The 27,954-nt window shown below is 48.4% G+C and overlaps 1 protein-coding gene across 1 annotated transcript; it reads left to right on the top strand.

Moving 5' to 3' along the window:
• The first annotated feature begins 228 nt into the window (after positions 1-228).
• Odad4 (outer dynein arm docking complex subunit 4) lies at positions 229-27,954 on the top strand. Its single transcript, XM_070028025.1, has 12 exons — positions 229-434; positions 3,648-3,779; positions 4,056-4,206; positions 4,892-4,953; positions 5,192-5,357; positions 7,179-7,403; positions 7,592-7,799; positions 13,292-13,378; positions 15,653-15,849; positions 19,455-19,555; positions 25,409-25,493; positions 27,361-27,954. Exons 1-12 carry the CDS (start codon positions 321-323, stop codon positions 27,777-27,779), a joined length of 1,947 nt encoding a protein of 648 aa, XP_069884126.1. The 5' UTR covers positions 229-320; the 3' UTR covers positions 27,780-27,954.

Genomic DNA, 27,954 nt, shown 5'->3' with positions numbered 1-27,954 from the left:
ACAAAGCAACTCCACGTGGGGAGGACCTGCAGAGCGTGCACCAGCGCTGACCGCTCGTGAGGGCGCAGGCCGCCTTGCAGCCGCCGACCACGTGCTCCCTGCTAGTAGTCCCAGGGCTTGGGCAGGCGGCCAAGCCGCATGCGCACACCGGGGGTGGGGGAGGTGTGCCCGGGGACCTGACCACGCCCACCGGGGGGCAGGACCGGAAGTCAGTCTGCGTCTCCCGGTTGCTAAGAAACCAGGGCTTCCACAACACAGAGTTTCTGCTGTAGCTTCTTTCCTTCTCTTGCTCAGCGTCAGCGTCTCTAAACTCAATCACCATGTCGGAGGCCGAAGTTGGGATCTTTCGAAGCACTTTTTCCTCTTACATGGCGGAGGGCGAGCGGCTCTACCTGTGCGGGGAGTTCTCTAAGGCCGCCCAGAGCTTCAGCAACGTGAGTGGTGAATGAGGCTCTGAACCTACCACCTTTCCCTCCCTCCTTCCCTCTCTCCTCCTCTCCCTCCCTGTGTCCCTCTCTCTCTTTCTTTCTCTCTTCCTCCCTTTCTTTTCCTTTTCTCTCTCATTCTTTGTACATTTCTTTTCCATTCTTTCCTCTTTCCAACCTCGCCTGGAACTCCTGATCTTTCTGCCTCAGCATCCTCAGTGCTGGGGTCACGGGCACACACCACCACACCTAGGTCCATCAACACATTCAATTCCTGGTAATGCTGAGGTTCCTGATGAGCCTGGAGAACCCTTTTATGCCTCCTATGCACTGTTTCCTGTTTGATTCAACACTGGATGATACGCCCTGTGTTTGGTCATTTTCTACCAACTCCAACTGCCTTCTCCATTCTCTGCAATAAATAGTGACCTTTCACTCTGTGTTTTTTTGTTTTGGTTGGTTGGTTGTATTGGGGATTGAACCCAGGGCCTCACACCTGTTGTATAAGCAGCAGTCTGGAGCTACTTGAGTCTTGAGCCACCTCCCAGCCCTTAACTGACCTTTCACAGAGCAAAATCAATTGCCCATCATGTGCTAGAGATTCCCTGGGAAGCTTCATGAAGAAGCAGTGGAGTCTAATAATAAGGTTGTTTATAGAAATGAGGTGGTCACTAAATAGCATTATTGTAGTTACCTTTTGTATGTGTGTGTGTGACCTGGTACTGAGGCTTGAAATCAGGGGTTTGCACTCTTATTCGGCCTTTTCACTCAAAACCAGCCTTTACTACTTGAGCCACATTTCTGTTTCCCACTTTTTGCTCATTAATTGGCTATAAAAATCTCACAGACTTTTCTGCTTGGGCTAACTTCAAACTGAGATCCTTTGAACTCAGCCTCCTGAGTAGGTGGTAGGTACAAGCTTGAGGCACCAGCACCCAGCAGTTGTAGGTACAATAATATAAATGGTACAGTTTACTGGAAGAGCATCAGGTGTTGTTTTATGATAGTAGTCACACTGCATTAAGTACAGAACAGACTTGTGTAGGAGGTAGCATTAGTACTCTATTTTACAAACAAGGAAACTGATACAGAAGTTGAGAAAAATGCCCAAGGTCAATGAACTAGCAGGGCAATGAAGAGTCCTTTGAGCCAGGCCCTCAGATCCCAGGGCTGAGGTGCCACACACCTCAATATACATATGTACATTGGCACAAATAAACTGTAAAAAATTCTTGTAACAATCTCTTTCGCTGCAAAGGGCCCAGTTGTTTTCCTTCCTGCAATGTTGGGAATCCGATCCATTTGGGTATCACACATGCTAGGCAAACTCTACTACATCTCAAGTCTGAGACCCACTTCTTACTTCCATATGGAGTGTTAGGATCACACTCTTAACTAATCTCAAGACTCCCACTAAAGATAAGCTTCTCAATGGCTACCCAGAGTCTTTTTTCCCTTTTATTCAATAGCCATACCCTAAAACAGAAATGATGACCAAATGGGGGAACATTAGAGTTAGGGATCCCTGCCCCCATTCATTCTCACACTGAATCAAGTCTCACCCTGAAGAAGCCCAGGCACAAAGAAAAGATTGCCCCAAGGGATAGCAGCTCCATATGAGAACTAGTCTCATTCCAGGAATGACAGGAGCTACTTCCTCTTCTTAGAAAGTCTTAAGGACAGATATTATGTTCTGCCATCTCAGGAAGGCTGGTAGGCAAACTAGGGTAATGATCTCACTCAGAAGAAGATAGGGGAGCAAAGGAAGTGCCACCCTCAGTTTAAGGCCTAAACCAGAGTTTCCGTTTTCCTGTCATTTTTCATTTTAATCTTGGGAATGGTAATAATTCTTTTTTTTCCTGGCCAATCTTGGGGCTTGAACTCAGTCTGGGTGCTGTCCCTGAGCCTTTCTGTGCTCAAGGCTAGCACTCTACCACTTGAGCCACAGAACTACTTCTAGCTTTTTCTGAGTAGTTTATTGGAGATAGAGCCTCATGGACTTTCCTACTCAGTCTGGCTTTGAACCACAATCCTTAGATCTCTGCTTCCTGAGAAGTTAGGATTACGGGCATGAGCCACCATCTCCCGGCAATAATTCTTAATTAACTATTGAAAATGAAGGCTTAGCTGGGAACCTGTGTCTCATGCCTGTAATCCTAGCTACTCTAATCCTGGAGATGTGGAGGACTGAGGCTCAAAGCCACCTAAAGGTCTGTGAGACTCTACCTCCAATTAACCAGCAAAATGCTAAACTAGGCATGGCTCAAGTGGTAGACCACTAGCTATGAACATGAAAGTAGAACAAGTGCTTGAGGTCTGGAGTTTAAGCCCTGGTACTGGCACGCACACGCGCACACACACACACACACACACACACACACACACACACACACACACACACACACACACACACACACAGAAAGAAAGAGAGGTTTAAACCAGGCTCAGTGAAATGTGCCTATAACCTATAAGGTAGAGAGAGGCAGGAAGATAGGAAGATTGAGAATAGGACTCCAATCTGGATAACAAATCCCAGCACTAAGAGTTGGAGGAGAGGAGAAAAGAGGACAGGGGAAGGGAGGTGAGGAGAGGAGGGGAAGAGATCAGAGGGGAAGGAGAGGAGTGGGACAGAAGCCAGGCTTCGGGTAGGCTTAGAGGTCTAGTAGAGCCCAGGGTTTAATCCTTAGCAATAAAAAAAAAAAAAATCCTAAAATCCATTTTGTTTGCCTTAGCCTTTGAAATTTATTTAGAAAGTTATGTATGCTGCTATATCAGGTTTAGGGTTGAACTTGATGTGCATAAAACATCTCTTGAATAGTCTAGAGGGATTCTGCAGAAATTGGCACAAAGTCAGTAGCATATCCATACATTTCAACCATAGGCTTCCACCCTAGCTGTGATTTAACTTTCTCCAAGATAAACTACGTACAGTTAGATGTGGTTGTGCACATCTGTAATTCTAGCTGAGCAGGAGGGAGAGGTAGAAGAATCATGGTTGAAGACTAACCATGGGCAAACAGACCCTATCCCCCCCCCAAAAAAAAAAAGAGGAAATAAGTAAGTTAAGTAAATAAATAAATAAGATAAACCACTCTAGGCAATGCTCAGGATGCTAAAGGGTCCCCTTGAAACTCTTCAGAAGGTTTGGATTGCCCCTTTGGTTGAGCTGGCTGTTACCTTACTCTTCCTGGCATCTTCCAATCTAAGTGTTTTCTTTCTCAGGCTCTTCACATGCAGGATGGAGACAAGAACTGCCTGGTTGCCCGCTCAAAGTGCTACCTGAAGATGGGAGAGTTGGAGAAGTCTCTAAAGGATGCTGAAGATTCACTGAAGACTGACCCAACCTTCTGCAAGGTGACTGCTGGGGTGGGAGGACTCGGTCTTGCACTTACCACTGGCCATTGTCCACAGCAACCTCTGGTTGCCCATAGTTGAAGAACCAGCTAGACAGCCTGGTGTTTGACGCCATTTTCTCTTCTCGGGTCACAGGTCACGGGCCTTGTCCTCTGCCTCCTATTTCTATTTCTGTTCTATTCCTATTCCTATTTCATGACCATTACATTCTACCTTACCTCCTCAGTCCTGTAAGGCCTTGCCTGTCTACCTGGTCTCGACTTTCTCTCATTGCAGGGAATTTTACAAAAGGCTGAGACACTGTACACCATGGGCGACTTCGAGTTTGCCTTGGTTTTCTATCATCGAGGCTACAAGCTGAGGCCTGATCGGGAATTCAAAGTGGGGATTCAAAAGGCCCAGGAAGCCATCAACAACTCTGTGGGAAGTGAGTGACCCTTGGGCTATGCTCTTACCTAGCAAGGCTCTTGGGATGTTTAGGTTTAGGGAAAGGCCTGAGGTGTAGAGTGTGAGCGAACACTGCCAGGCTGACAGTGTCTTATACTTGGATTTGGCTGATACGGATGCTGTCGAGGATTAAAATCTGTCCACTGGGTGACCAGCCCCGAGGAGACTAGACACTAGAGTGTATAGTTTTTTCCTAAAAGCCACATTAAAACGGTGGCTTTGCAGTCAGCCTGTCTTTAGCCTAGAGTCACAGAATAGAAAAGGGGTCCTGGCCTAGTCCAGCCTAGGCCCTGGCTTCTTTTTCCCCATGGGCAGGTGTCATCCAGGGGCTGGTTTTACCCGTCACCTTGATGGTAGGGGGAGGTGATAGGCAAGTAAGAGCTTGCTCCTGTGGGCTGCAGGGTGTGGGACAGACTTTCCCCTAAGCACCAGGCCTTCTTCTATTTGCAAATCTAACAGCCATTGCCTTGGGCTAGTGGGAGTTGTCCAACTGTTAAAAGAATATTATACCAAATGTCATTTATGTTCTAGGCTGGTTCAGGGCCAGCTTTGCCACAACCTCCACCAATCAGCCTGGCAAGGACAGCCATTTCCACATACAAATAATGTCACAGGTCATGCCTGAGAGGCTTGACTAAGCTAAACTCCAGCTTCTGTCTTTGCAGGTCCTTCTTCCATTAAGCTGGAAAACAAAGGGGACCTCTCTTTCTTAAGCAAGCAGGCAGAGGTAAGGTTCCTGGTTCTGAAATCACGTGTGCCTGTGTATCACAATTCCTGGTTACCCTCTTGTTTGGGGACATGTAGGTCCTGCCCATACAGGTAGCCCAGCCCACAGGCCTGCCGCATTTCATAGTTCTCAGCACACAGATCCTGGAGGAGGAATGTGGAGTCCCAGACTCTGGGGCCAGGCTGGTTCTTCTGTGCTCCTTGTTGAGGCTCTGTTGGGTGTTGCTCCATTTTCCCAGAGTATGAAAGCCCAGCAGAAGCCTCATCCTATGAAGCAACTCTTATACAGCACCAAGACAGAGACCAAGCGGAAGGGTTCACTCAAGAGCGAAAAGACCGTCCGCCAGCTGCTGGGAGAGCTCTACGTGGACAAGGAGTATTTGGAGAAGCTCCTGTTGGATGAAGGTTTCAGACCCTTTGTGGGCAACAGGGACTAAGAAAACAGGTGGTGAAGGAAATTTGGGGTGAATGCCTAGTGCATGAACCAGAGGCAGATCCTGCCATCTGTCAACGTGTATCTGGGCACAGGTTTTGCTAGCATTCTTAGCTTACAGATAAGGGAGCAAAGCTCACACAGAGCTAGGCAAGGACATGGTTCATAGTCAAATCCCAGAAGCCAGTGCTCTGAAGCACAATAGTACCACAGGAAAGACCTGATATGTCAGTCATCTTTACTGACATGGTGACAAAATACCTGAAATCATCAACTTAGGAAAAAAAGAAAGCTTTATTTTGGTTGACCGTTCCAGAGGTGTTATAGTCAGGTAGCTTTTTTGTTTTGGGACCTATGGTAAAAGAGAATATCATGGTGGGAAGCATGTATTGCTCCAAAGAGAGCTGCCCACCTCATGGTACCCAGAAAGCAAAGAGAGAAGGGATAGGAATCTCAATATCCTTTTCCTGGATGTTCCCCCAGTGACCTAACTTCCTCCCATTAGGTCTCATCAACTCAAGGTTCCACCACCTCTCAGTAGCACCATCAGCTGGAATCAAGCGTTAACATACAAGTCTTGGGGTATATTTTAGATCATAGTCCCTAGAGGGCCATCCCTTGAGCCTTCAATCTGCACAATGAGCAAAGGAAACCTGGTAACAGGTTCTAGAATCTCATCACATGCAATACTATAATACTGCAACCCCTCATTTCATAGATAAGGAAATAGAATTTGCTAGGCGCTGGTGGCTCACGCCTATAATCCTAGCTACTCAGGAGGCTGAGATCTGAGGATTGTGGTTCAAAGCCAGCCTGGGCAGAAAAGTCCCTGTGAGACTATTATTTCCAATTAACCACCAGAAAACTAAAAGTGGTGGTGTGGCTCAAAGTGGTAGAGCGCTAGCCTTGAGTAAAAAGAGCTCAGGGACAGTGCCTAGGTCCTGAGTTCAAGGCCCACGTCCAACAACCAAAAAAAAAAAAAAAAAAAAAGGAAATAGAATTTACTGCATGCATAGGATGACAAGCAAGTTAGTGACAGCAGAACTCTGTCTAACCCTCTTTCCACCACACTCTGCTGCCAATGACTGGACAGAGTTTGACAAAGCCTTGAAATGGCTGTCTCCCATAAGCTTGGGAATGGGAGTATTGCTATGAGCTGATAAGCCTGAGCAGGAGTCATCCTTGAAGCAAATGCCTCCATTCCAGAACTGGTGTCCCAAGGTCATCTTCAGGGTTCCCTGTAGGGTTGTGACACAGTTCACTGCTGCCACATATCCTTGGTAACAGGCCTGAAAGCTTCCTGCTCTCCAGGGGACCTGCTTTGGAGGGCAGGAGTAGACTAAGCAATACCCCCAAGTGGCCTTGCAGCATTGGGGCCAGCTTTTACCTCTGGCCAGGCTGTGGACAGGACATGGGCACACCCCTCTAGCTCCCAGCATGCACCAGCATACTTGGCACCTGGGCAATCACTGGGCACTGGCAAACCTGGACTAGGTTTTGCATTTAGGCTCATTTTCTTCTGAGACCACAGCTCAAGAGGGGAATCCCTGAGGATTGGGATTTCCTAGAGATAGCTCCTTTATCAGCTTGCCATGAATGCCCTGTACCAAGGGAGTATCTGAAAGGGGTCTTCTGGCCTCAACCTAAAGCTCTTCTGCCCCAACAAGCTCTCAACTGTTCCCATACATCTAACCAAAGTTCTGACGAGAGACACACCTCCCCAAGCCTAGATAGGCGGCACCTCCTATAGACAACTGTTGTGATTGGTGTCTTCTCACACTCCTTCCTCACAGAACTCACCAAAGGGACCATCAAGAGTGGCCTGACCGTGGAGGACCTCATCATGACAGGCATCAATTACCTGGACACCCGCTGCAACTTCTGGAGGCAGCAGAAGCCCATCTACGCCAGGCAGCGGGACCGGAAGTTGATGCAAGAGAAATGGCTGAGGGACCGTAAACGCCGTCCCTCAGAGACAGCCCGCTACATCCTTAAGAGCCTGGAGGACATCGACATGTGTGGGTAGTGTTCTCAGAGGGACGGGGCGGGACTTCCGGTCCTTGCCAGGTAGGGAGGAAGCAACTGAGGAGCCTGAGGCCCAGCCTCTTCTCACCTGTGGGGGGAGGGATGGTGGGGGGAAAGCAGCCCCATCAACTACAAGCAGGCTACCCTCCCTCGCCCCCACATCACCACCTTCTCTGCCCAGTGCTGACCAGCGGCAGTGCCGAAGGGAGTCTTCAGAAGGCAGAAAAAGTGCTGAAGAAGGTACTGGAATGGAACAAAGAAGAGGTGCCCAACAAGGATGAACTAGTTGGGAACCTGTACAGCTGCATAGGGAACGCCCAGATTGAGCTAGGGCAGATGGTAGCAGCGCTGCAGAGCCACAGGAAGGACCTGGAGATCGCCAAGGAAAAGTGAGTGCCGCGGGGTGGCCAGGGCCCAGGCCTGCCAAGGAGTGGGATGAGGGGCTCTTGCCCAGACTTTGTTATGGATGCTGGGGACTTAGCTCCCATAATCTGCCCTGTATGAACAAGGTAGTGTTCACCTGCCCAGGACCAAGGGTAGAAGACAAACTAAGACTGTTAAGTGTGTGTGTGTGTGTGTACATGTGTGTACTAGGGCTTGAATTTAGGGCCTGGGTGCTGTCCTTTAGTTTTTTCCACTCAAGGCTGGTGCTCTATCACTTGAGCCACAGCTCCACTTCTGGCTTTTCTTTCTTTCTTTTTCTTTTTCTATTTTGATAGTTAATTGGAAATAAGAATCTCTCAGACTTTCCTGCCTAGGCTGGCTTTGAATCATGATCCTTAGATCTCAGCCTCCTGAATAGCTAGGATTATAGGTATAGAGCCACTGTTGCCTGGCTAATTTTTGTGTGTGTGTGGCTACAAAAATGGTTCAAAATTCCAAAAAGCTTTCAGTGGCCTGGCTCATCGGGGTATTTTTATTCTTATATCATCTTAACAAGCATGCATCAAGACCTAAACCTGCCAGATACTACTTAGGCACTGGAACACAACAGTGACCAGACATTAGGGTCATTTCCCTGCAGATGTCAGAGAGATAGCCACACTGATGCTTGATTGTAATTATGAGAAATGTCTCCAGGAGTTGTTGCCTGGCCTAGGGAGCACATGATCTCTGGGAAGGCCTGAGGCAGAAGGAAGCTTAAGACTGGAGAGAGCGTTGAGCAAGTATGGTCAGGCCAAGAGGAGGGAGGAGAAAGTGGGTGGGGTGGCATGGGTTCTGGAGTCAAGCAGACCTGAGCTTCGGAACTAGCACAACCCAGCTGTGGGACCTGGGGGAAGTCACTTCAGTGTTTCTTTCTCAGCCCAGTAGACATAATAATAGTTCCTACCCTAGGGTGGACAGGAGGATGGAATGCAGAAACACATGTCAAGAACTTGGGCCATAGGGCTGGAGATGTGGCACAGTGTTAGAGCACTTGCCTGACATCTAAGGGCCCAGGGTTCAACCCCCAGCCCTGAAAAGAAAAAAAAGGAGAGCAAGAGAGAGAGACCTAGTATTCATAATGATAGCAGTATCATCTCTTCCAGAAATAAGCTCCTCTTAAGACTTGAGGGTTTCCTGAGAAGGAGCCATTACTTTCTGGGAATCCTGGTTCCAACCTTTAAGGGCCACCTCCCCATTCTCCCATGATGCCATGTGTTAATTTTTCATTGCTGTGACAAGATAAGCAACCCCAAGCAGGAGAGACAAATGTTGCCTTACCATTTTAGAAGCTTCAGTTCACTGTGGGCTTGCTCCATTGCTCTTAGCACTAAGGCAAGGCAGAAAAGTCATGGAGTAGGATGTGGTGGAAAACTACTCACTTCTTGGTAGCCAGGAAGCAGAGAGAGAGAGAAAGAAGCCAAGAACTAAATGCACTCCCTTTTCCCCCATAGACATGCCTAACAACAACATACCTCTTCCAACCAGGCCCCACCTCCTAATAGCTCCTTAGTACAGACTTACCAGTGGATTAACCCAGTGGTGATGCTAGCATCACGACCCAGCCACTTCTCCATAGCACTATCAGTTGAGGATCAAGCTTTCAACACATGAGCCTTCTAAGGGGACACTTTATATTCCAACCATAACACCTCATTTTCACTCAGTACCTTTAGCCACAGCTGCTACTCACCCCTCTCACTGTCTCTGTCTGGCTGCTCTCACACATATCCAGAGATACACTATACTTATCTATCAACTCTCCTCTCCTGCTGCCAAATGGAACTTTGTTCTTTGCTTGCAGTTGGCTCTCCCTGGAGGCCCTCTCAACTCCCACCCCTGCACTGCCAGCCTCCAGCACCCATCGATTGCTCAGACTTCCCTGACTACTCCTGTCTCCTGCTCTTTTCCCTTCACTTAGCTATACCCCAGATGCCATCGGCTCCTAGTTGGTGTCTCCACAGTACTGATCAGGAAAACAACCACAGTCAAGAAGTAGGAGACAAAAGAAAACAATAACAACCCAGGGTTGAAGACAGATATGTCTTTGATTCCTGGCTCTCACTTAGAGTAGTATGAACTTGATTGTTGCTCCTCACCTCTATTTCTTCACCTCCAGTGAAGGCATAAGAATACCCACTGACAGGGATTGGGAATTTATGTAAGATGTGAATGTAGGAGCTGGGAATGTGGCTCAGTGGTAGAGTGCTTGCCTAGCATGCATGAAACCCTGGGTTTGATTCCTTGGTACCACATAAACAGAAAAGGCTGGAAGTGGTGCCGTAGCTCAAGTGGTAGAGTACTAGCCTTGAGCAAAAGAAACTCAAAGACAGTGCCCAGATCCTGAGTTCAAGCCCCTCCCCCCCCAAAAAAAAAGACATGAATGTAGATAGTACCTTGGATCCAGCCATCACTCATGGAGATTACTTCTGGCCAGATTTCTCTGCCTAGCTCAGACCTATAGCCTTTTCCTCACAAGATCTCATAAGAATCTCAAACATAGTCTGCTCAAATCAGAATCCCTTGTTAATGCTCCCAAACTTCTTGTTCCAGGGTTCCCTAAGCCTAAAGATGATACCTGGGCCACTCACACCCCAAGCCAGAAGTCTCCTCTCCTGTTCATAACCTTGGCCAATCATATCTTGTGTGTATCTTCTGTTTCTTTCCCACAACTCAGCCCAGACCCTCCTTAACTTGTCTTTTTCTCTGACCTAGGCTTCCTGCAGTTTCGCTGGCTCTGCCCTGAAAGATCAACCAAGTGCTTAAGATGAAGTGCCAGTGCCCCACTCAGCCAAGACTACCCTGTGATTTTGTTTTTAACTGTGTGTCAGTCCTGGGGCCAGAACACGCTCCCTTAGTACAAAGCTAAGGGAGTTCCTAAGAGTCTTATGGTCTTCCCTACCCAGATTGGCTTCAAATTATAATCCTCAGATCTCAACTTCCTGAATAGCTAGGATTATAGGAATGAGCCACCATTGCCCAGTCAGCCTACTCTTCTTGTCCTGACTTTGCCTGCACTTGACCAGGCTTTCTCTGGGCTCCAGGCAGCCTGTGTACCTGCCAGCACAGAACTCTGCTGCAGGCCTTAGACTCCTCATAGGGTCACTGGCATTGTGCCCTCCTGTGGGTTCCTTTCACCTGCACTTGTCAATCATTGCCACCAGAGCTGGGGGTGGGGAGGGGGGAGGGATATAGAGCTCTCACTCCAGTGCTCCTCTCTGCAGGCTTCCTGTTTGCCCTTTCAGACTTTGAACTGTGGAAGGGGCTCTTGTATTCCAGCACCTGGCATATAAATGGCACATAATAAGTGTGTGCCAACTGACTAAATAAAGGTGTTCCTTAACAATGCTCCTTCCTATTTTATGCCAAGCCGGCCTCACCTCCAGAGTCTAGTTAGACATGTAAATTCTGCATGTCCCTCTCCCCATATACTTGTCTGAGTGTGGCTTCTTCAGGACCCATGCCCTTCATTTATTTATTTCTTAAGTACTTAAAGACTTGATTGTGCTTCTTCCCATTGCTGCTGTGTATTATTGTTATTATTATTATTATATTATTATTTTAATGCTAGGGATCATTGCATCATTCTGCCACTGGTGGTGATAGGTCTCTTTCTTAGCATGTATGAGGCCCTAGATTGATTCCCCAGTACCAGGGGGAAAAAATAACAGATACCAAGGGAAACTTTTTTTTTTTTGCTAGTTGTGGGGCCTGAACTCTGGGCCTGGGCGCTGTCCCTGAGCTCTTCAGCCCAAGGCTAGCGCTCTACCACACCACTTGGGCCACAGAGCCACTTCTGGCTATTTCTGCTTATGTGGTGCTGAGGAATCGAACCCAGGGCCTCAGGCATGCAAGGCAAGCACTCTACCACTGAACCACCTTCCCAGGCCAGGAAACTTTTTTTATGATAAATTATGATTGTTCATAGTCCATCTGCTTGCCACTTGAAAGCCAATACTTGGGCTGGTGCAGGAGCTAAGGAAGAGAGGGAGGGAGGGAGAGGAGAAACAGAGGTTGGAAGGAAGGAACCAACAAATGAAAGAAGGAAATCCAGCTAATACTTGGAAGAAGGAGTTGATGGTGGGAAAGAAATAGGGTTTATTGAAGGTGCAGCACCCTGAAAAGATGGAAGGATCTACCTCCCTGGGCTAGTTTTTTAGACAAACACTGCTTTTCTGCAACTTAAACTTTGCATGATTTCTATGCTTCATGTTCTTTGGTACACAGCACTAGAATCAGGAGGGGCATTCCACACTCTGACTTTGAGTTGCCAATGTTGGGGTTTTACACATATATATGGACTATTTTGTAGTTAATGTCTTCATTGTTTAGTTGGGCCTTTCTTTAGAATTTAGGATGATAGGCAAAGGGAGGGACAGTCAAAGAACAAGATAAAAAGATGTGGACAGTGTATATCTTTCTGCCTCTTTCTCCTCTCTCTCTCTCTCTCTCTCTCTCTCTCTCTCTCTCTCTCTCTCTCTCTCTCTCTCTCTCTCTGAGATGGGATTGAATTTAGGGCTTGAGTTTAGGTAAGTAAACATTACCACTTGAGCAATGCCCATGAGACCTTTTTGTTTTAGTAATTTTTTGTGTGTGTGTCAGCCCTGGGGCTTGAACTCAGGGCCTGGGCACTCTCCCTGAGCTTCTTTTGCTCAAGGCTAGCACTCTACCACTTGAGCCACAGCGCTACTTCTGGTTTTTTTTTTTTTCTGCATATAGGGTACTGAGGAATAGAAGCCAGGGCTTCATGCATGTTAAGCAAGCACTCTACCACTAAGTCACATTCCCAGCCCTGCTTTAGTAAATTTTTTTTTTTGGGTCTGGTCGTGGGGCCTGAACTCTGGGCCTGGGCGCTGTCCCTCAGCTCTTCAGCTCTGGGCCTGGGTGCTGTCCCTCAGCTCTTCAGCTCAAGGCTAGCGCTCTACCACTTGAGCCACAGCGCCACTTCTGGCTTTTTTTCTTTTTGCTTATGTGGTGCTGGGGAATCGAACCCAGGGCCTCAGGCATGCAAGGCAAGCGCTCTACCACTGAGCCACCTTCCCAGCCCTGCTTTAGTAATTTTTAAGATAGGATCTTCTACTTTTTGCCCTTGCTAGTCTGGGATGGTGATCTTTCCAATTTCTACCTCCTGAGTATCTGGCATTACAGGCATGAGCCACTGAGCCAGCAAAAATTTCCCTCTTTATCTCATTGTCTTATTGATGTAAGTTCCATAAAGGGAACTTCCACAAACAAAGGGACATCTTTACAAGTTACCCATTTATTGTCCTCCAGAAAAGTCCCCATAATGCCATATTGGCCCAGGGCACTAAAGGAACTGCGTATCACAGCCTTGTACCTTGTCCCTTCACCTAGAACCCCTAATGTCTAAGGCCTGTATTCTTCTCCATTTCCAGTTTCACAGTGTTCCAAAAAGCTAGTTTCTGGGAGAATGGTTCATTTTGTCTCTTCTCCACAGTGACCTTCCTGATGCAAAATCAAGAGCCCTCGACAACATTGGCAGGGTTTTTGCCAGAGTTGGGAAATTCCAGCAAGCCATCGACACGTGAGTGCCCTGAGAACTACCTTCATCCTCGTGGGGCTGGGCCTCCCCTCCATCGCTCTAGGATTCTATTCTGGAATGCCAGGAAAAGTGTTATCAGAAGACTTGGGCTTGGTTCTTGGCTCTGCTCTGTGACCATGGTTTGGTTATTTTTGTTGTTGTTTGTTTGTTTGTTTGTTGTGTGCTGGTGCTGGGGCTTAAACTCAGGGCCTATGAGTTGTCCCTGAGAATTTTTTGCTCAAGCCTTGCACTCTACCACTTGAGCTACAGTTCCACTTCCTGCTTTTTTGGTAGTTAATTGGAGATAAGAGTCTCATGGGCTTTCTGGTCCAGGCTGACTTCAAACAATAATCCTCAGACCTCAACCTCCTGAATAGCAATGATTACAGGCATGACCCACTGGATCCACCCAAACCACATTGTTTGTTGTTGTTGCTAGAGATCCAACCCAAGGCCTTGTGCCTGTAAAGCAGGTGCTCTAATAAGAAGCTACTTTCCCATCCCTAACAAGCCACTTTTGAACATTTTTTATCAAAAATTCCCAGTAATCAGAAGCAGAGTACTTATTAGGTAGAGGTGCCTACAGGAGGCTGAGATCTGAGGACTGAGGATCAAAGCCAACTCAAGCGCATTGGTGGGGGGGTGGGGGTGGCTGGGAAGGTGGCTCAGTGATAGTGTGCTTGCCTTGTGTGCATGAGGCCTTGGGTTTGACTCCTCAGCACCACATAAGCAGCAAAAGCCGGAAGTGGCGCTATGGCTCAAGTGGTAGAGCATTCACCTCGAGCTGAAGAGCTGAAGGACAGCGCCCAGGCTGAGTTCAAGCCCCACGACAGACCAAAAAAAAAAAAAGCCAAGTCAAGCAGGAGAACTCTGTGACACTCTTTTTTTTTTTTTTTTTTTGTCTGTCCTGGGGCTTGAACTCAGCCTGGGCACTGTCCCTGTGCTCTTCAGCTCAAGGCTAGCACTCTACCACTTGAGCCACAGTGCCACTTCTCTATTGGAGATAAGAATCTCATAGATTTTCCTGCCCAGGCTGACTTTGAACCAAGATCCTCAGATCTCAGCCTCCTGAGTAGCTAGGATTACAGGCGTGAGTCACCGGCACCCAGCCCCTGTGACACTCTTATCTTCAATTAACCCCTAAAAATCTGGAAATGGAGCTGTGGCTCAAATGGTAGATCACCAACCTTGAGCAAAAAAGCTAAGAGACAGTGCCCAAGCCCTAATTGCAAGCCCTAGTACTGGCACACACAAACAAAGATGTACTTAGAGCCAGGCACTGGTGGCTTACTACTGTAATTCTAGCTATTCTGGAGGCTGAGATCTGAGGATAACTGTTTAATACCAGCCCAGACTGGAAAGTCCATGAGACTCCTATCTCCAATGAACCATCAAAATGCCAGAAGTAGAGCTGTGGTAGAGAGTTAGCCTTTAGCAAAAACGCTAATGGACCGCGTCCAGTCCCTGAGTTCAAGCCCCAGGATCAGTGTAGACATACACATACACACATACAATAAGCATTATTGTTGTTGTTGTTATTATTATTATTATTATTGTCGGTTGTAGGGCTTGAACTCAGGGCCTAAGTGCTATCCCTGAGCCTCTTTGTGCTCAAGGATATAGCTCTACCTCTTGAGCCACAGTGCCACTTCTATTTTTTGAGTGGTTAATTGGCGATAAGAGTCTCCTGGGGACTTTTCTGCTCAGGTGGGCTTTGAACCTCAATCCTGAGATCTCAGCCTCCTGAGTAGCTAGAATGACAGGTATGAGCCACCAGTGCCTGGCCAATATTTTTTTTAAGAAAAAGATAAGCAAAGCTCCTGCTAAATAGGAGAGCACCTTCACATGTTGTTTCTAATTTTTTTGGGGGGGTCAGTTGTGGGGCTGAACTCTGGGCCTGGGTTCTGTCCCTCAGATCTTCAGCTCAAGACTAGCACTCTAACATTTGAGCCACGGTGCCACTTCTGGCTTTTTCTGCTTATGTGGTACTGAGGAATTGAATCCAGGGCCTCATAATGCAAGGTAAGCACTCTACCACTAAGCCACCTTCCCAGCCCTGCTTCTAAATATTATTCCCAATGATGTTGACAAATTTGACCCCATAGATGCTACTAAAATACTTTTAGGAGTTTTGAACTAGGTTAATGCTTATTGAATCCATCCTGGACTGCAGTTAGAGAGAGGAAGTTTTATTCTACTGCCCAGCAGAAAGCTTTGGTCTCCTTGTCCACATGCTAAGTGTAAGGGGACGCTGACCCTGGTTCTTCTCCTCTCTAGGTGGGAAGAGAAGATCCCTCTGGCCAAAACTACCCTGGAAAAGACCTGGCTGTTTCACGAGATTGGTCGCTGTTATTTGGAACTGGACCAGGCCTGGCAGGCGCAGACTTATGGTGAGAAGTCTCAGCAGTATGCAGAGGAAGAAGGGGACATCGAGTGGCAGCTGAATGCCAGTGTTCTAGTGGCACAGGCACAAGGTACAACCTTAGAAAGGCCCATGTGCCATTTCTCAGCCTTCAGACCCATGTCACACTATTTTGACCAGCATACTCCAAGTGCCTGCTTCAAGCAAATCACAATTAGGGGCATGGGACACCCACCCACCCACCCCCACCAAGAACTGTTCCTGCCAATAAGGAGCTCAGCTACAGACCAACACAGCAACATGTCATCTTCAAAGTATTAAGTCTATTTTGCAAAATCCACAAGGCAGGCTACTCTGTAAAGAAGAGAAGTTTGTTTGCCTTATAGTTTAGAAGGTTTAGAGACATGGCACTGGGGCTTCTTTTTTTGTTGTAATTGTTGGTCATGGGGCTTGAACTTGGGACTGGGCGCTGTCTATGAGCTCTTCTGCTCAAGGCTAGCACTCTACCACTTTGAGCCACAACACCACTTCTGCTTTTCTGGTGGTTAACTGGAGATAAGAGTCTCATGGATTTCCTGCTTGGGCTGACTTTGAACCATGATCCTCAGATCTCAGCCTTCTGAGTAGCTGGGACTACAGGTGTGAGCCACCAGTGCCCAGATCTGGGAGGGCTTCTATCTTGACTTCACTATAGATGGCATCTAGCAATGGCAGGAACGCCTATAAGAACAGGTAATCATATGGCCAAACAGGAAGCCAGAGAGCTGGATGCAGCCCAAACTTTTATAACAACCTTTTCTTGAATGTTACCAAGGAACTGCATGAAAACTACCCTAATTCCTGCTGAGAGTTGGGCTCCCGGCAACCTGCCATCCGACTGTTCTGCATCACCACCCTGAGGTCCAAGCTCCCAGCACTTAAATCTTTTATGAAAGACACAGAACTTAAGCTGTTCATAGTAACAGAGCCTATGTGTTAAAACACTTTCTCTGTGAATGTGGGGTTTCTGGCTTGCTAGGCAAGTGTCTACTATACCCTAGCTCATTGTCTAGTGCTGGGGTGTGCGCATGCGTGTGTGTACACACACACATGATACTAGGGGCTGGAACTCCAAGCCTTGTACTCTCTCTTTTTTTTTTTTTTTTTGTTAGCCATGGGGCTTGAACTCTGGGCCTGGGCGCTGACCCTCAGCTCTTCAGCTCAAGGCTAGCACTCTACCACTTGAGGCACAGCACCACTTCTGGTTTTCTGGTGGTTTACTAGAGATAAGAGTCTCATGGACAGCCGGGCGCTGGTGGCTCACGCCTGTAATCCTAGCTACTCAGGAGGCTGAGATCTGAGGATCGCGGTTCAAAGCCAGCCCGGGCAGGAGAGACCGTGAGACTCCTATCTCCAATAAAAACCACCAGAAAACCGGAAGTGGCGCTGTAGCTCAAGTGGTAGAGTGCTCGTCTTGAGCTGAAGAGCTGAGGGACAGCGCCCAGGCCCAGAGTTCAAGCCCCACGACCGACCAAAAAAAAAAAAAAGAGTCTCATGGACTTTCCTGCCTGGGCTGGCTTTGAGCCATGATCCTCAGATCTAAGACTCCTGAGTAGCTAGGATTACAGTCATGAGCCAGAGATGCCTGGCTCAAGCCTTGTACTCTTGCTTGGCTTTTTCACTCATATCTGGTACTCTGCCACTTAAGCCACACCTCCACTTCTGGCACTTTGCTGGTATTTGGAGATAAAAGTCTCTGGGATTTGTCTATCTAGGCACCCTTAGAACTGAGATCCTCATATCTCAGCCTCTTGAGTACCTAGGATTACAGGGATATGAGCCACTAGTGCTCGGCTTTCAAAAGAGCCTTTCTTTTTTTTGTTTTGTTTTGTTGGTCATGGGGCCTGAACTCTGGGCCTGGGCACTGTCCCTCAGCTCTTCAGCTCAAGGCTAGCGCCCTACCACTTGAGCCAAAGCGCCACTTCCAGCTTTTTCTGCTTATGTGGTGCTGAGGAATCGAACCCAGGGCCTCATGCATGCAAGGCAAGCACTCTACCACTGAGCCACCTTCCCAGCCCAGCCTTTCTGAGTGATGGAAATGTTGTTAAACTGGATTGTGGTGGCCATCGCACAATTCTACACAGTTATTGAAAGTTATCATACTGTAATGTTGGTATATCCTTATAGCATGCTGAATTCTACTAGGTGCAAATTATAAAACCCTGCAAGGCAAGGCAAGGCGATACACACATTTAGTCACAGTTCAGGAGTCTTAGGCAGGAGGATTGCTTGAGCCTAGGACTTCAAGATCAACCTGGGCAACATAGCAAGCCCTCATCTCTTAGTAAATGCATTTAGATTTTTAAAGAAGTAAACATCAAAGCTCTTTTCTTCTAAGGTGGGAACAGGGACATAGAACAGCAGAAAGCAACTGGATGCCTTTTTGTTGTAAGGATTAAGGCAAAGGGAACTTCATTTTTCATGCTGTGAAACTGGCTCATTTGAGAAACCTTGTTATCTCCTTAATCCTGATTTCTCCTGAGGTATGATAAACAGCTTAATTTCAGCATATGACTTTGAACAAGTCATGGTTGGGAGTTGCTTAATTCAAAACAATAGCTTCTATAACTTTTTTTTTGGTGTGTATGCCTGTACTGGGATTTGAACTCAGGGCCTGAGTGCTATCACTTAGCTTTTTCACTCAAGGTTTGTATTTTGCTTCTGGAGACACAGCTCTACTTCTGGCTTTTGGGTGGTTAATTGGAGATAAAAGTTTCACAGACTTTCTTACTCTGGCTAAATTCAAACTGTGATCATCAGACAGCCTCCCCAGTAGCTAGGATTATAGTGCACCACTGGTTCCCAGATATGTAGTGTCTTTGAAAAATTTGAATGACTAAAAAGTATCTGTTTCAGCTCATAACTGTAATCCCAGCTACTCAAGAGACTGAGCTCTGAAGATCTTGGTTTGAAACCAGACAAATCCAAGAGACTCATCTCCAGAAAAGCTAGCAATAGACCTGTGGTTCAAGTAGTAAAACATAATCCTTCCCAGAGTTCAGGCCCCATGACCGGACCCCCCAAAAAAACAAAAATAAAAACATAATCCTTGAGCAAAAACGCCAAGTAAGAGACAAGCCCTGGTACCCACACACAAAAAAGTATCAATTTGCTGGGCACTGGTGGCTCATGCCTATAATCCTAGCTACTCAGGAAGCTGAGATTTAAGGATTGTGGTTCAAAGCCAGGCCAGGCAGGAAAATCTGAGACTCTTCTCTCCAATTAATCACCTAAAAACTGGCAGTGGATCTGTGACTCAAAGTGGTAGCACACTAGCTTTGAGGAAAAGAAGCTCAGGGACCTGAGTTCAAGCCCTATGACCAACAAAAAAAAAAAGTATCCATTTCTTTGGAACAATCTCCAGATTGGAAAAGATGAGGTGGTGTTTCCTATCTTGGAGACACATGATGTGTCTAGTGGTCCCTTTTGTAAGATGGCTTCCCCACTCCCTTTGGAAAGCCTATGATCTAAGGCTCGGGCCCTAGGTTCCAGCCCTGTCTTCAGGTGACATGTACCAGGAATGGGGTAAGCAACATGGTGGAGCTGCCCAGGGCTGGGGCTGATGCCCCCTTGCAGACACTTCTAATGGGTCCTGGGAGTAGCTGTGTGTGAGGCCAGGGCTCCCTCGAGGACACATAGTGTCTCATTCTTGCTATGCCCTCTCCCTTTGCTCTCCAGTGAAGCTCAGAGACTTCGAGTCAGCAGTGAACAACTTTGAGAAGGCTCTGGAGAGAGCGAAGCTGGTCCACAACAACGAGGCCCAGCAGGCCATCATCAGCGTGAGCCTTCATCATCAGCGGGTCTTGGGGTGGAGGGTAGGGTCGGTGGTCAAGCCAGCAGTTCCACAGATGCAGGACACACTCCAGCCATGGGGTTTGAAATGTTTGCCACTCCCATCAGTAGTAGACAACCAATTACACACACACACACACACACACACACACACACACACACACACACACACACACACACACACACACACACACACACTTTTTTTTTTAGAAGGTTTATTTTTATTTTTTTTCTGGTCTTGGGGCTTGAACTCAGGGCCCGTGCACTGTCCCTGCGCTACTCTTGCTCAGGCTAATGCTCTACTAATTGAGCCACAAAGTCACTTCCCTCCTTTTTTGTTTTGCTTTTTTTGTTTTTGTTTTGTTTTTGGGGTCCAGTCATGGGGCCTGAACTCTGGGCCTGGGCGCTGTCCCTCAGCTCTTCAGCTCAAGGCTAGTGCTCTACCACTTGAGCCACAGCGCCACTTCTGGCTTTTTTCTTTTTGCTTATGTGGTGCTGAGGAATCGAACCCAGGGCCTCATGCTTGCAAGGCAAGCGCTCTACCACTGAGCCACCTTCCCAGCCCTTGTTTTGTTTTTGAGTTGGGGCCTTGCCTATGTTGCCCAGGCTGGCTTGGACCTCCTGAATTCAAGCAATCCTCCTACCTCAGCTTCCAGGGTAGTCGGAATTGCAGGTCATCACATGTGGTTTTCCATTTTATCTAATGATGATCAACACCTTCCAAGCTGATATTTTAGACTTCCAGTTTGGGCCAAGCACCATTGGCTCATGTCTGTAATAGTAACTACTCAGAAGGTTGAGATCTGTGGATTGCAGTTCGAAGCCAGCCTGGACAGGAAATTTTGTAAGGCTTGTATTTTGGATTGACCAGCAGGAAGGAAGGAAGGAAAGGAGTGAGGGAGGGAGAAAGGGAGAGAGGAAGAGAGGGAAAAAGACGTAGACTTGTGGCTCAAGTATTATAGCACCAACCTTGAGCAAAAAAGTTAAGAGAGAGCCAGGCGCTTTCAGGAGGCTGAGATCTGATGATCATGGTTTGAAACCCAGGCAAGAAAGTCCATGAGACTATGATCTCCAATTAACCACCAAAACACCACAGTTAGAGCTGTGGCTCAAGTGGTAGAGTGCTAGCCTTGAGCAAAGGAAGCTCAGGGACAGTGCCCAGGTCCTGAGTTCAAGCCCTAGGACTGGCATGCACACAAAGTTGAGGGACAGAGTCCAAGTCCTGAGTTCAAATCCCAATACACACACACACACACACACACACACACACACACTCACACACACACACACACACACACACACACACACACACACACACACACACACACACACACACACACGCACACAGACCTGGAGTTTAGAATCTTATTCTTATCCAGGAGACAAGACATGGTATGATTTTGTTACTGGACTTTCAGGGCAAAAGCCCTGGTTTCAGAAGTCTCAAGAGACTAAGGTTGACTCCTGGTCCCAACGCCAGTCAGGGAGAAATAGAGATGAAGGCAGAGGAAGGTTTACCAGAGCGTGGCCCTGGTGGGAAGACCCTCCATCCCTGGTCCCTCTGGTGTGCTGACATGAAGGTTTTGTGGAAAGGGTGACGAAGAAGGTGTGGCAGAGCAGGTCTGGCCTCTGCTCCCATCCATCGTGATCTCAGTTTTGGTTTTGCAGAGAGTTCTGGCAAAGTTGTGGCTATTGCTTGGGGGGTAGTTTCTGTCCCTTATCCTAAAGCTATGCAGTGACCAGTCCTGTAGTGTGTGGAAGTGCAGAGCAGAGGAGACAGATGGGAAATGAAGGCAGGCACGCCAGAATTCTCCTGCTTTTAGTAGGCCCCAGTGCTTTTCAACAATGGCAGTTTCTAAGGACCTGTTGTAACATCCTCACTGTGGGAGAAGGTTCCTGGCTTTTCCCTGCGGGACTGGGAAGATCTTTGCTAACTTCTCCCCTATGGGCCTCTCCAGCCTCCCCTCCCCTTGCATTCCCTTGTATTCCAGCTCCAGCCAGAGCTGGCTTCCTGTCTTTTCCTCAATAGGATTTCTTGTGCCTCTTAGCATGGGTCTGGAATGTTCTAAGATCTCCCTCCCATATCCTTCACCTGACTAACTCCCAGTCAACCTCTAGGCTTCACTTAAATAAACCTTTTTTTTTTTCTTTGCCAGTCCTGGGATTTGAACTCAGGGCTGGGCAGTGCCCCTGAGTCTCTTTGTGCTCAAGGCTCTCTACCACTGGAGCTACAGTGCCACTTCTGCTTCTGGCTTTTTCTGAGTAGTTTATTGGAGATAAGACTCATGGCTTTCCTTCCCTGGTTGGCTTGGAACCCCAATCCTTGTACCTCAACCTTCTGAGTAGCTAGTATAAGCATGAGCCCTCAGCACCCAGCTTAGATAGGCCCTTTTTTGGGAGGCCTTCCCAGACCCTTCAAAGTGGGGTGACACCTTGCCCAAGTGTTTGAAGCCCCCATCAGAGCCCATGAAAATCCACACTACTCTATTGAAATTGCCTAACCTCATGAGGCTGAGTGCCTGTGGCTCATGCCTGTAATCCTAGCTTTTCAAGGAAACTGAGACCTGCAAGATTAAGGTTTGAAGCCAGCCTGGACCGAAAAGTCCATAAGACTCCATCTCTAATTAATCAGCTAAATGTTGGACTAGAGGTGAGGCTCAAGTGGTTGAGCACCAGCCCACTAAGTGTGAAAGTCTGAATTTAAGCCCTAGTACCTGCAAAGTAAATAAAGCTCATAAGGCAGCTGCTGGCCACATTCAGCCATTTAGGTTAAAGTTAATGGAAAGAGTCGGGTGCCAGTGGCTCACACCTGTAATCCTAGCTAATAAGAAGGCTGAGATCTGAGGCTTGCAGTTCATAGCCAGCCTTGCAAAGAAAGGCTGTGAGACTCTTATCTCTAATTAACCACCAGAAAACCGGAAGTGGCGCTGTGGCCCAAGTGGTAGAGTGCTAGCCTTGGGCTAGAGAGCTGAGGGACAGTGCTCAGGCCCAGAGTTCAAGACCTACAATTGACAAAAAAAAAAAAAAAAAAGTTAATGGAAAGTAAATACAATGTACAATTCAGCTTCTTGGTTACCCTGGCTAGAGTGCTTTCAATAGCCACCATGGGTGATCCATGGGTACTGCATAGCCCAGTTCTATAATATTCTTGTTGTCATAGAAATTTTCTCTTGGGCAGTGCTTCCTAGACTGTGTCGGGAAGCAGAGAGCAGAGATGGATCTGGGCTGGTTTGGCCTCTGCTTCTAGAGCCAGCTGCAGAGCCTCAGGCCAGTCAGCTGCTAACGCCACAGGAACTCCCTTCCCACCACACCACTCTCCCCAAGGCCTTCCAACTTGGAACTCTCAACATACTCCTTCCCTGGCTGCACCCCAGTAAGTGAGAATGAATTTAAAGGGGTCCCTGGTCCTCCAAAGCAGGAGAGAAGCCGGAGTGGAACTCGTAGCCATGCACAGGCAACACAACCTCAGGGACCAGAATGGAGAGGTGGCAGGGCCTTGGGACAGGGCCCAGTGGCCTTGACCCAGAAAGAATGTACCCAATTGGAGGCGGGCCTCAGGCGGGCTCTGAAGAACAAGCACAGGCAGCCGGCCAGGTGGAGAAGGAAAAACCACCCAAGTCAGACCTGGAGGGGCCGGGGCTGGAGGGGGTTGTCCAACCTGCCAGGGGGTGCCAGAGAAGTTGCCTGACCCACTGGCTCTTTGGTAGGTGAGTATGTGTGGCGTGGCAAATGTGAGGAACTCCAGTGCCAGCGCTAATCTTGCTTCCAGGAGGCCCCAGTGGTGGCAGGCTAGCCCTGACTGCCACACCTCCCGGCTCAGTTGAGGCCTGGCCTTCTGCTGCCCAGGGGACAGTCCCCATCATGTCCACCTGCCCCTGATGGACTAGGGGCAGGAGGAAGGAGCACTGGCTCCACTGCGGCCCCACAGTAGTGCCCTGACTCATACATGTGTGTGGTCTCGCCACGGTTGTCTCCATGTGACCGCCCCTCAAACTGCAAGTAGCACAGTTCAATGCAACTGATTTTATTTATTTACTTAGTGCCAGTCCTGGGACTTGAACTCAGGGTCTGGGCCCCATCCCTTAGCTTTACCCCTCAGGGGTAGCACTCTACCACTTAAGCCATCCGTCACTTCTGGCTTTTTGGTGGTTAATAGGAGATAAGAGTATCAGATTTTTCTGCCTGGGCTAGCTTCAAACTGTGATTCTCAGATCTCAGCCTCCTGAGTAGCTAGGATTACAGCCAGCAGGTATTTGTTTTTCTTTCTTTTCTGTTTAGAATTTTTTTTGGGGGGGAGGGTCCGGTTGTGGGGCCTGAACTCTGGGCCTGGGCGCTGTCCTTCAGCTCTTCAGCTCAAGGCTAGCGCTCTACCACTTGAGCCACAGCACCACTTCCGGCTTTTTCTTTCTTTCTTTTTTACTTATGTGGTGCTGAGGAATCGAACCCAGGGCCTCATGCATTGTAAGGCAAGCACTCTACCACTGAGCCACCTTCCCAGCCCATAGAATTATTTTTAACGATATATATATAATTAATATAAAATATATGTTACAACATTAATACTATAATACATAATAAAATACATTTTATTATCCTTAGTTATATAAAGGAGTAACCATTCAACAAATCAGTTTACGAATACAATGGCAGCAGATATTTCTTGAGCATGATCCAGGCCTGGGTCACCAGGCCCAAAGGTTCCTGGCTGTGGCCCAGCCCTGGTAAGGGCTGTAAGGAACTAGGGGAATTTGGAGTGAGAATGTCCCTCTTCCTGGAGGCAGGGCTGGAGGCTGGTCCTGCCATTGGACTTGAGGTCACTTTGAAGGTTGTGCAGCAATTTGAAGGGAAGCAGAGAGAAGGTGTCTGTCTACTGCCCTCCTGACTCCTCATTCATGACTCCTCGAGGGACCTCTCTCCTTCCTGGACTGGCATTTCCAGGCAGAAAGCCTTCCCAGGACAGATCCTGGAGCTACAGCACAACTGCAGATGGTGGCCGGGCTCATGGGCTGCTCAGTAGACACCTCTGAGCACCGCTGCTGCTCTGCCAGTGTTAGCTTCTGGAATCCATGTAAGGAAGAAGGTAGAATCTGCCTTTGAAATGCATGCAGGCCTGACACAGTTGTGCACACCTATAGTCCCAGCTACTAGGAAAGCTGAAACAAGATGATCACCTGAGCCCAGAAGTTGGAGGCCAGCTAGACAACATAGGGAGACTGTCTCAAATCCAAACCAAACCAGCCGGGCACTGGTGGCTCACGCCTGTTATCCTCGCTACTCAGGAGGCTGAGATCTGAGGATCACAGTTCAAAGCCAGCCTGGACAGGAAAGTCCATGAGACTCTGATTTCCAATAAACCACTAGAAAACCAGAAGTGGCACTGTGGCTCAAGTGGTAGAGCCTCTTGCCTTGAGCTGAAGAGCACAGGGACAGCGCCCAAGCCCAGAGTTCAAAGCCCCACAACCAACAAAAAACAAAAACCAAAACCAAATCACACAGAGCCCTGTAGGATAAGATTGAAAGCCCCCTCTGGAAGCAGGACCCGTCCCCTGCCTGCCTGTCCCTTCCTTGGCTTGCTGCCTTGCTAAGTGCTCAGGAGCACAGAGTGGCTTTGGATGAAAAGGTAGAAATTAGTCCTAAATGCACATGCATAAGCCCAAGAGGACTGGCGTGTTACTTCCCTGCACTGGTGTGCCTTGCCCCTCTCTAGTGTGGGTGAGGATGGGGTCTCTGGGGCAGGAGTCCTCAGAAGTGGCAGGGACAGCCTTAAGTGAAAAAGCTACGGACTGAGGCTTGGGTGGGGGAAGAGGCTGAGAGCGCATCCGCTCCCCTGTCCTCCGCAGGCCTTGGATGATGCCAATAAGGGTATCATAGAAGAGCTGAAGAAAACTAACTACAGGGAGATGCTCCAACAACAGACGGGGAAAGGTGAGTCCCAGGCGCTCTGGTGAGGGCGGCTCCAGCACCCCCTCTGCCCTCTCTCCCAGCAGTTGGCCAGGCCAGGGTAATGCTGCCTCCCAAGCCTTCTGATTCACTCACCACCAACAGCCTTGTCCTTTCCTGAAGCAGACCTGGATGAAGATTCAATTCGCCTTAGGGGTAGGAGCCTGCTCCTGGAACCTGCTCCTTTATGTCTACATCAAATAATTGAGCTCTGGCTGTGCGCCAGGAAGGTGTTAGATTCTGGGGAGGTGCCTTCATCTCCCCTCCTGATGGAGCCCCCAGCCCGGGGGGGGGGGAGGGGGGAGAAAGGCAGTCATCAGTACAAGTTTCCTGCATTGCAAGGACAACAGTGGGGGGAGGGGGGAGGGGGGGCAGTGGGGTATGAGCCTGGGAGGAGAGGGCCTGGGAGTGGGGTGATGAAGGAAGCTTAGAAGGGAAAGAATTGTCAGCCTTTGGCCCCCAAAGATGCTGCCCAGCCAGGAATCAGTGCCTCACACCTGTTACTTATCCCAGCTGCTCAGGAGACTGACATCCAAGGGTCACAGTTCAAAGCCAGCCTGGGCAGGAAAGTCTGTGAGACTCTTTTGGTAGAAAAGCCAGGAATGGAGCTGTGGCTCAAATGGTAGAGCACCAGCCTTGAGCAAAGAAGATAAGGGACAGCACCCAGGCCTGGAATTCAAGCCCAGTATTGCGCACACACATACATGCACGCACACACACAAGTGGACACAGTGGTTCCCGGTCCTGACCATCTGGCTTGAGTACTCATACTCTTACCACAGCTCCATACTATTTCTTATAATAGCTTCTGTCTGTCTCTCCCTGTGGGGTTCTTGCCCCAGCCATATCACAATGGAGAAGTGTCTAGGACAGAGGCCACCGCAGAGCTGTGTGTAAGCCCTCCAGGTGCCAAAGGCTGCACTCCTTCCTGATCTCAGCAACAGGAAGTCCCTGGACATCAAAGCAGCCAGATGACAGCCCTTTGTTATCCAGTGCTTGCCACATGGCAGTGGGATCCCTTCAGAGTCAGGGCCAGGCCTGTGCTCCCACAACCCCTGGCTGCTCTGAGAAGCCACAGGAGGAGACTGCTGGAAAGCCCCAGGTGCTCCAGGCGGCCTCCCCTTTCCTGGTCCCTGCAAGCTGCTGGCAGCTCCTGGAGATTCCTTCTCAGGACAGCAGGTGGCAGCATTGCTTATCTTTTTACTTCCAAGCCTCTAGTAACTTGTGACCAAGTGAAGTGACAAAGAATGAGTGAGACTCAGGAGGGGAGCCAGGGTCCCTGCGATCATAAAACAGCTGCTGGAGCTGCTCATGTGCATATAGGAAAGCTCCTAATGATGTTTGTTTCCTAGGGACAAGGGGATGGTGGCAGATTGAGGACGCTGAGGAAAAGAACCTGATGTCATTTCCTAGCAACTGTGCTGCTTTTTCCTTTCCCTTTCTTGGTTTTGAATTTGAACTCAGGGCCTTACACAGGCTTCCTAGCACTCTATTACCTGAGATATGCCTCCAGCCTTCCGCCCGCACCCGTATGTGCTTTTCAGTCACACTGTCCTGGGTTCAAGTTCTGGCTCTGCTATTTTCCACTTGTGCAGTGTGGCCATTGGGTGATTTCTCTTTTGTCATCTCAGTTCCCTCGACTGTCCTTGCCGCAGGGACACTGTGCAATTTCATGACGGTGGTCTGGTCTGGTCTGCACAGCCACCCACCTGAGGCCAGGGCAGGGTGGGCACTAGTACCTGAGCGGTAGTGGCTACCTCTCCAGTGCCAAGGGACCGAGCTTGTGACAGTGGTCCTTCTCCAGGGGACCAGGTGAGGAAGAGATTTTCACAGTCTTTCTGTTGTTTTTCAGAAGAGGACATGTCATTGGCTGAACTGTCAACATTAGCGATAGCAAAGGACAAGGAGTCAAAAAAAGGACAAAATGACACCATCAAGGTGGTAGAGTCGTGGTCCAGAGAGCAAATGGGGAGTGATAAAGAGACAGACGAGGACGATGACGAGGAGGAATCCAGGGACGCTCTGCAGAAAGTGGAAGCCCAAAAGGACCAAAGAGTCCCCACCAAATCAGAAGAGAGGATGCATATAGACTCTGACAACAAAGACTCAAAGGACATCTACAGGAGGCCTTCAGAATTAGACCAAAACCTCACAGTAGAATTCAATGGAAAGGATTCAGAAGTAACAGAGAATAAACCTTTAGAAGTCAGCAGAGGAGAGACAACAGTAGGGAAAACAGGAAGCAAAGGGGAAGTGAGAGACCCTGAATGAAATCCCGAATGAAATCCCAGAGGATCTGTGAGTGAAAGCTTCCTAGGTAGCCATGAGCATCCAGAGGTAGGGGGAATCACGGCAGAGGTGGGGTCGTAAGTTGAATTTTCAACCGGAGATTTGTTTGAAGTAGGAAAATAAAAAGGGGGACTCTGGCTCCCACAGGCCACTACTA

Source organism: Dipodomys merriami, unplaced genomic scaffold (assembly GCF_024711535.1).
Source record: "Dipodomys merriami isolate MVZ:Mamm:240054 unplaced genomic scaffold, mDipMer1.0.p SCAF_19, whole genome shotgun sequence".
In the NCBI taxonomy this organism is placed as follows: domain Eukaryota; kingdom Metazoa; phylum Chordata; class Mammalia; order Rodentia; family Heteromyidae; genus Dipodomys; species Dipodomys merriami.
This window is presented reverse-complemented; position numbering and strand designations above follow the sequence as displayed.

What these genes read in the sequence shown, in the direction of transcription:
- Odad4 (XM_070028025.1), top strand. Translation starts at nt 321, where the DNA reads ATGTCGGAGGCCGAAGTTGGGATCTTTCGAAGCACTTTTTCCTCTTAC. An exon ending in CCTGGAGGACATCGACATGT is followed by an intron (nt 7,404 to 7,591) that starts GTGGGTAGTGTT and finishes TTCTCTGCCCAG; the next exon opens with TGCTGACCAGCGGCAGTGCC. An exon ending in CCAACAACAGACGGGGAAAG is followed by an intron (nt 25,494 to 27,360) that starts GTGAGTCCCAGG and finishes GTTGTTTTTCAG; the next exon opens with AAGAGGACATGTCATTGGCT.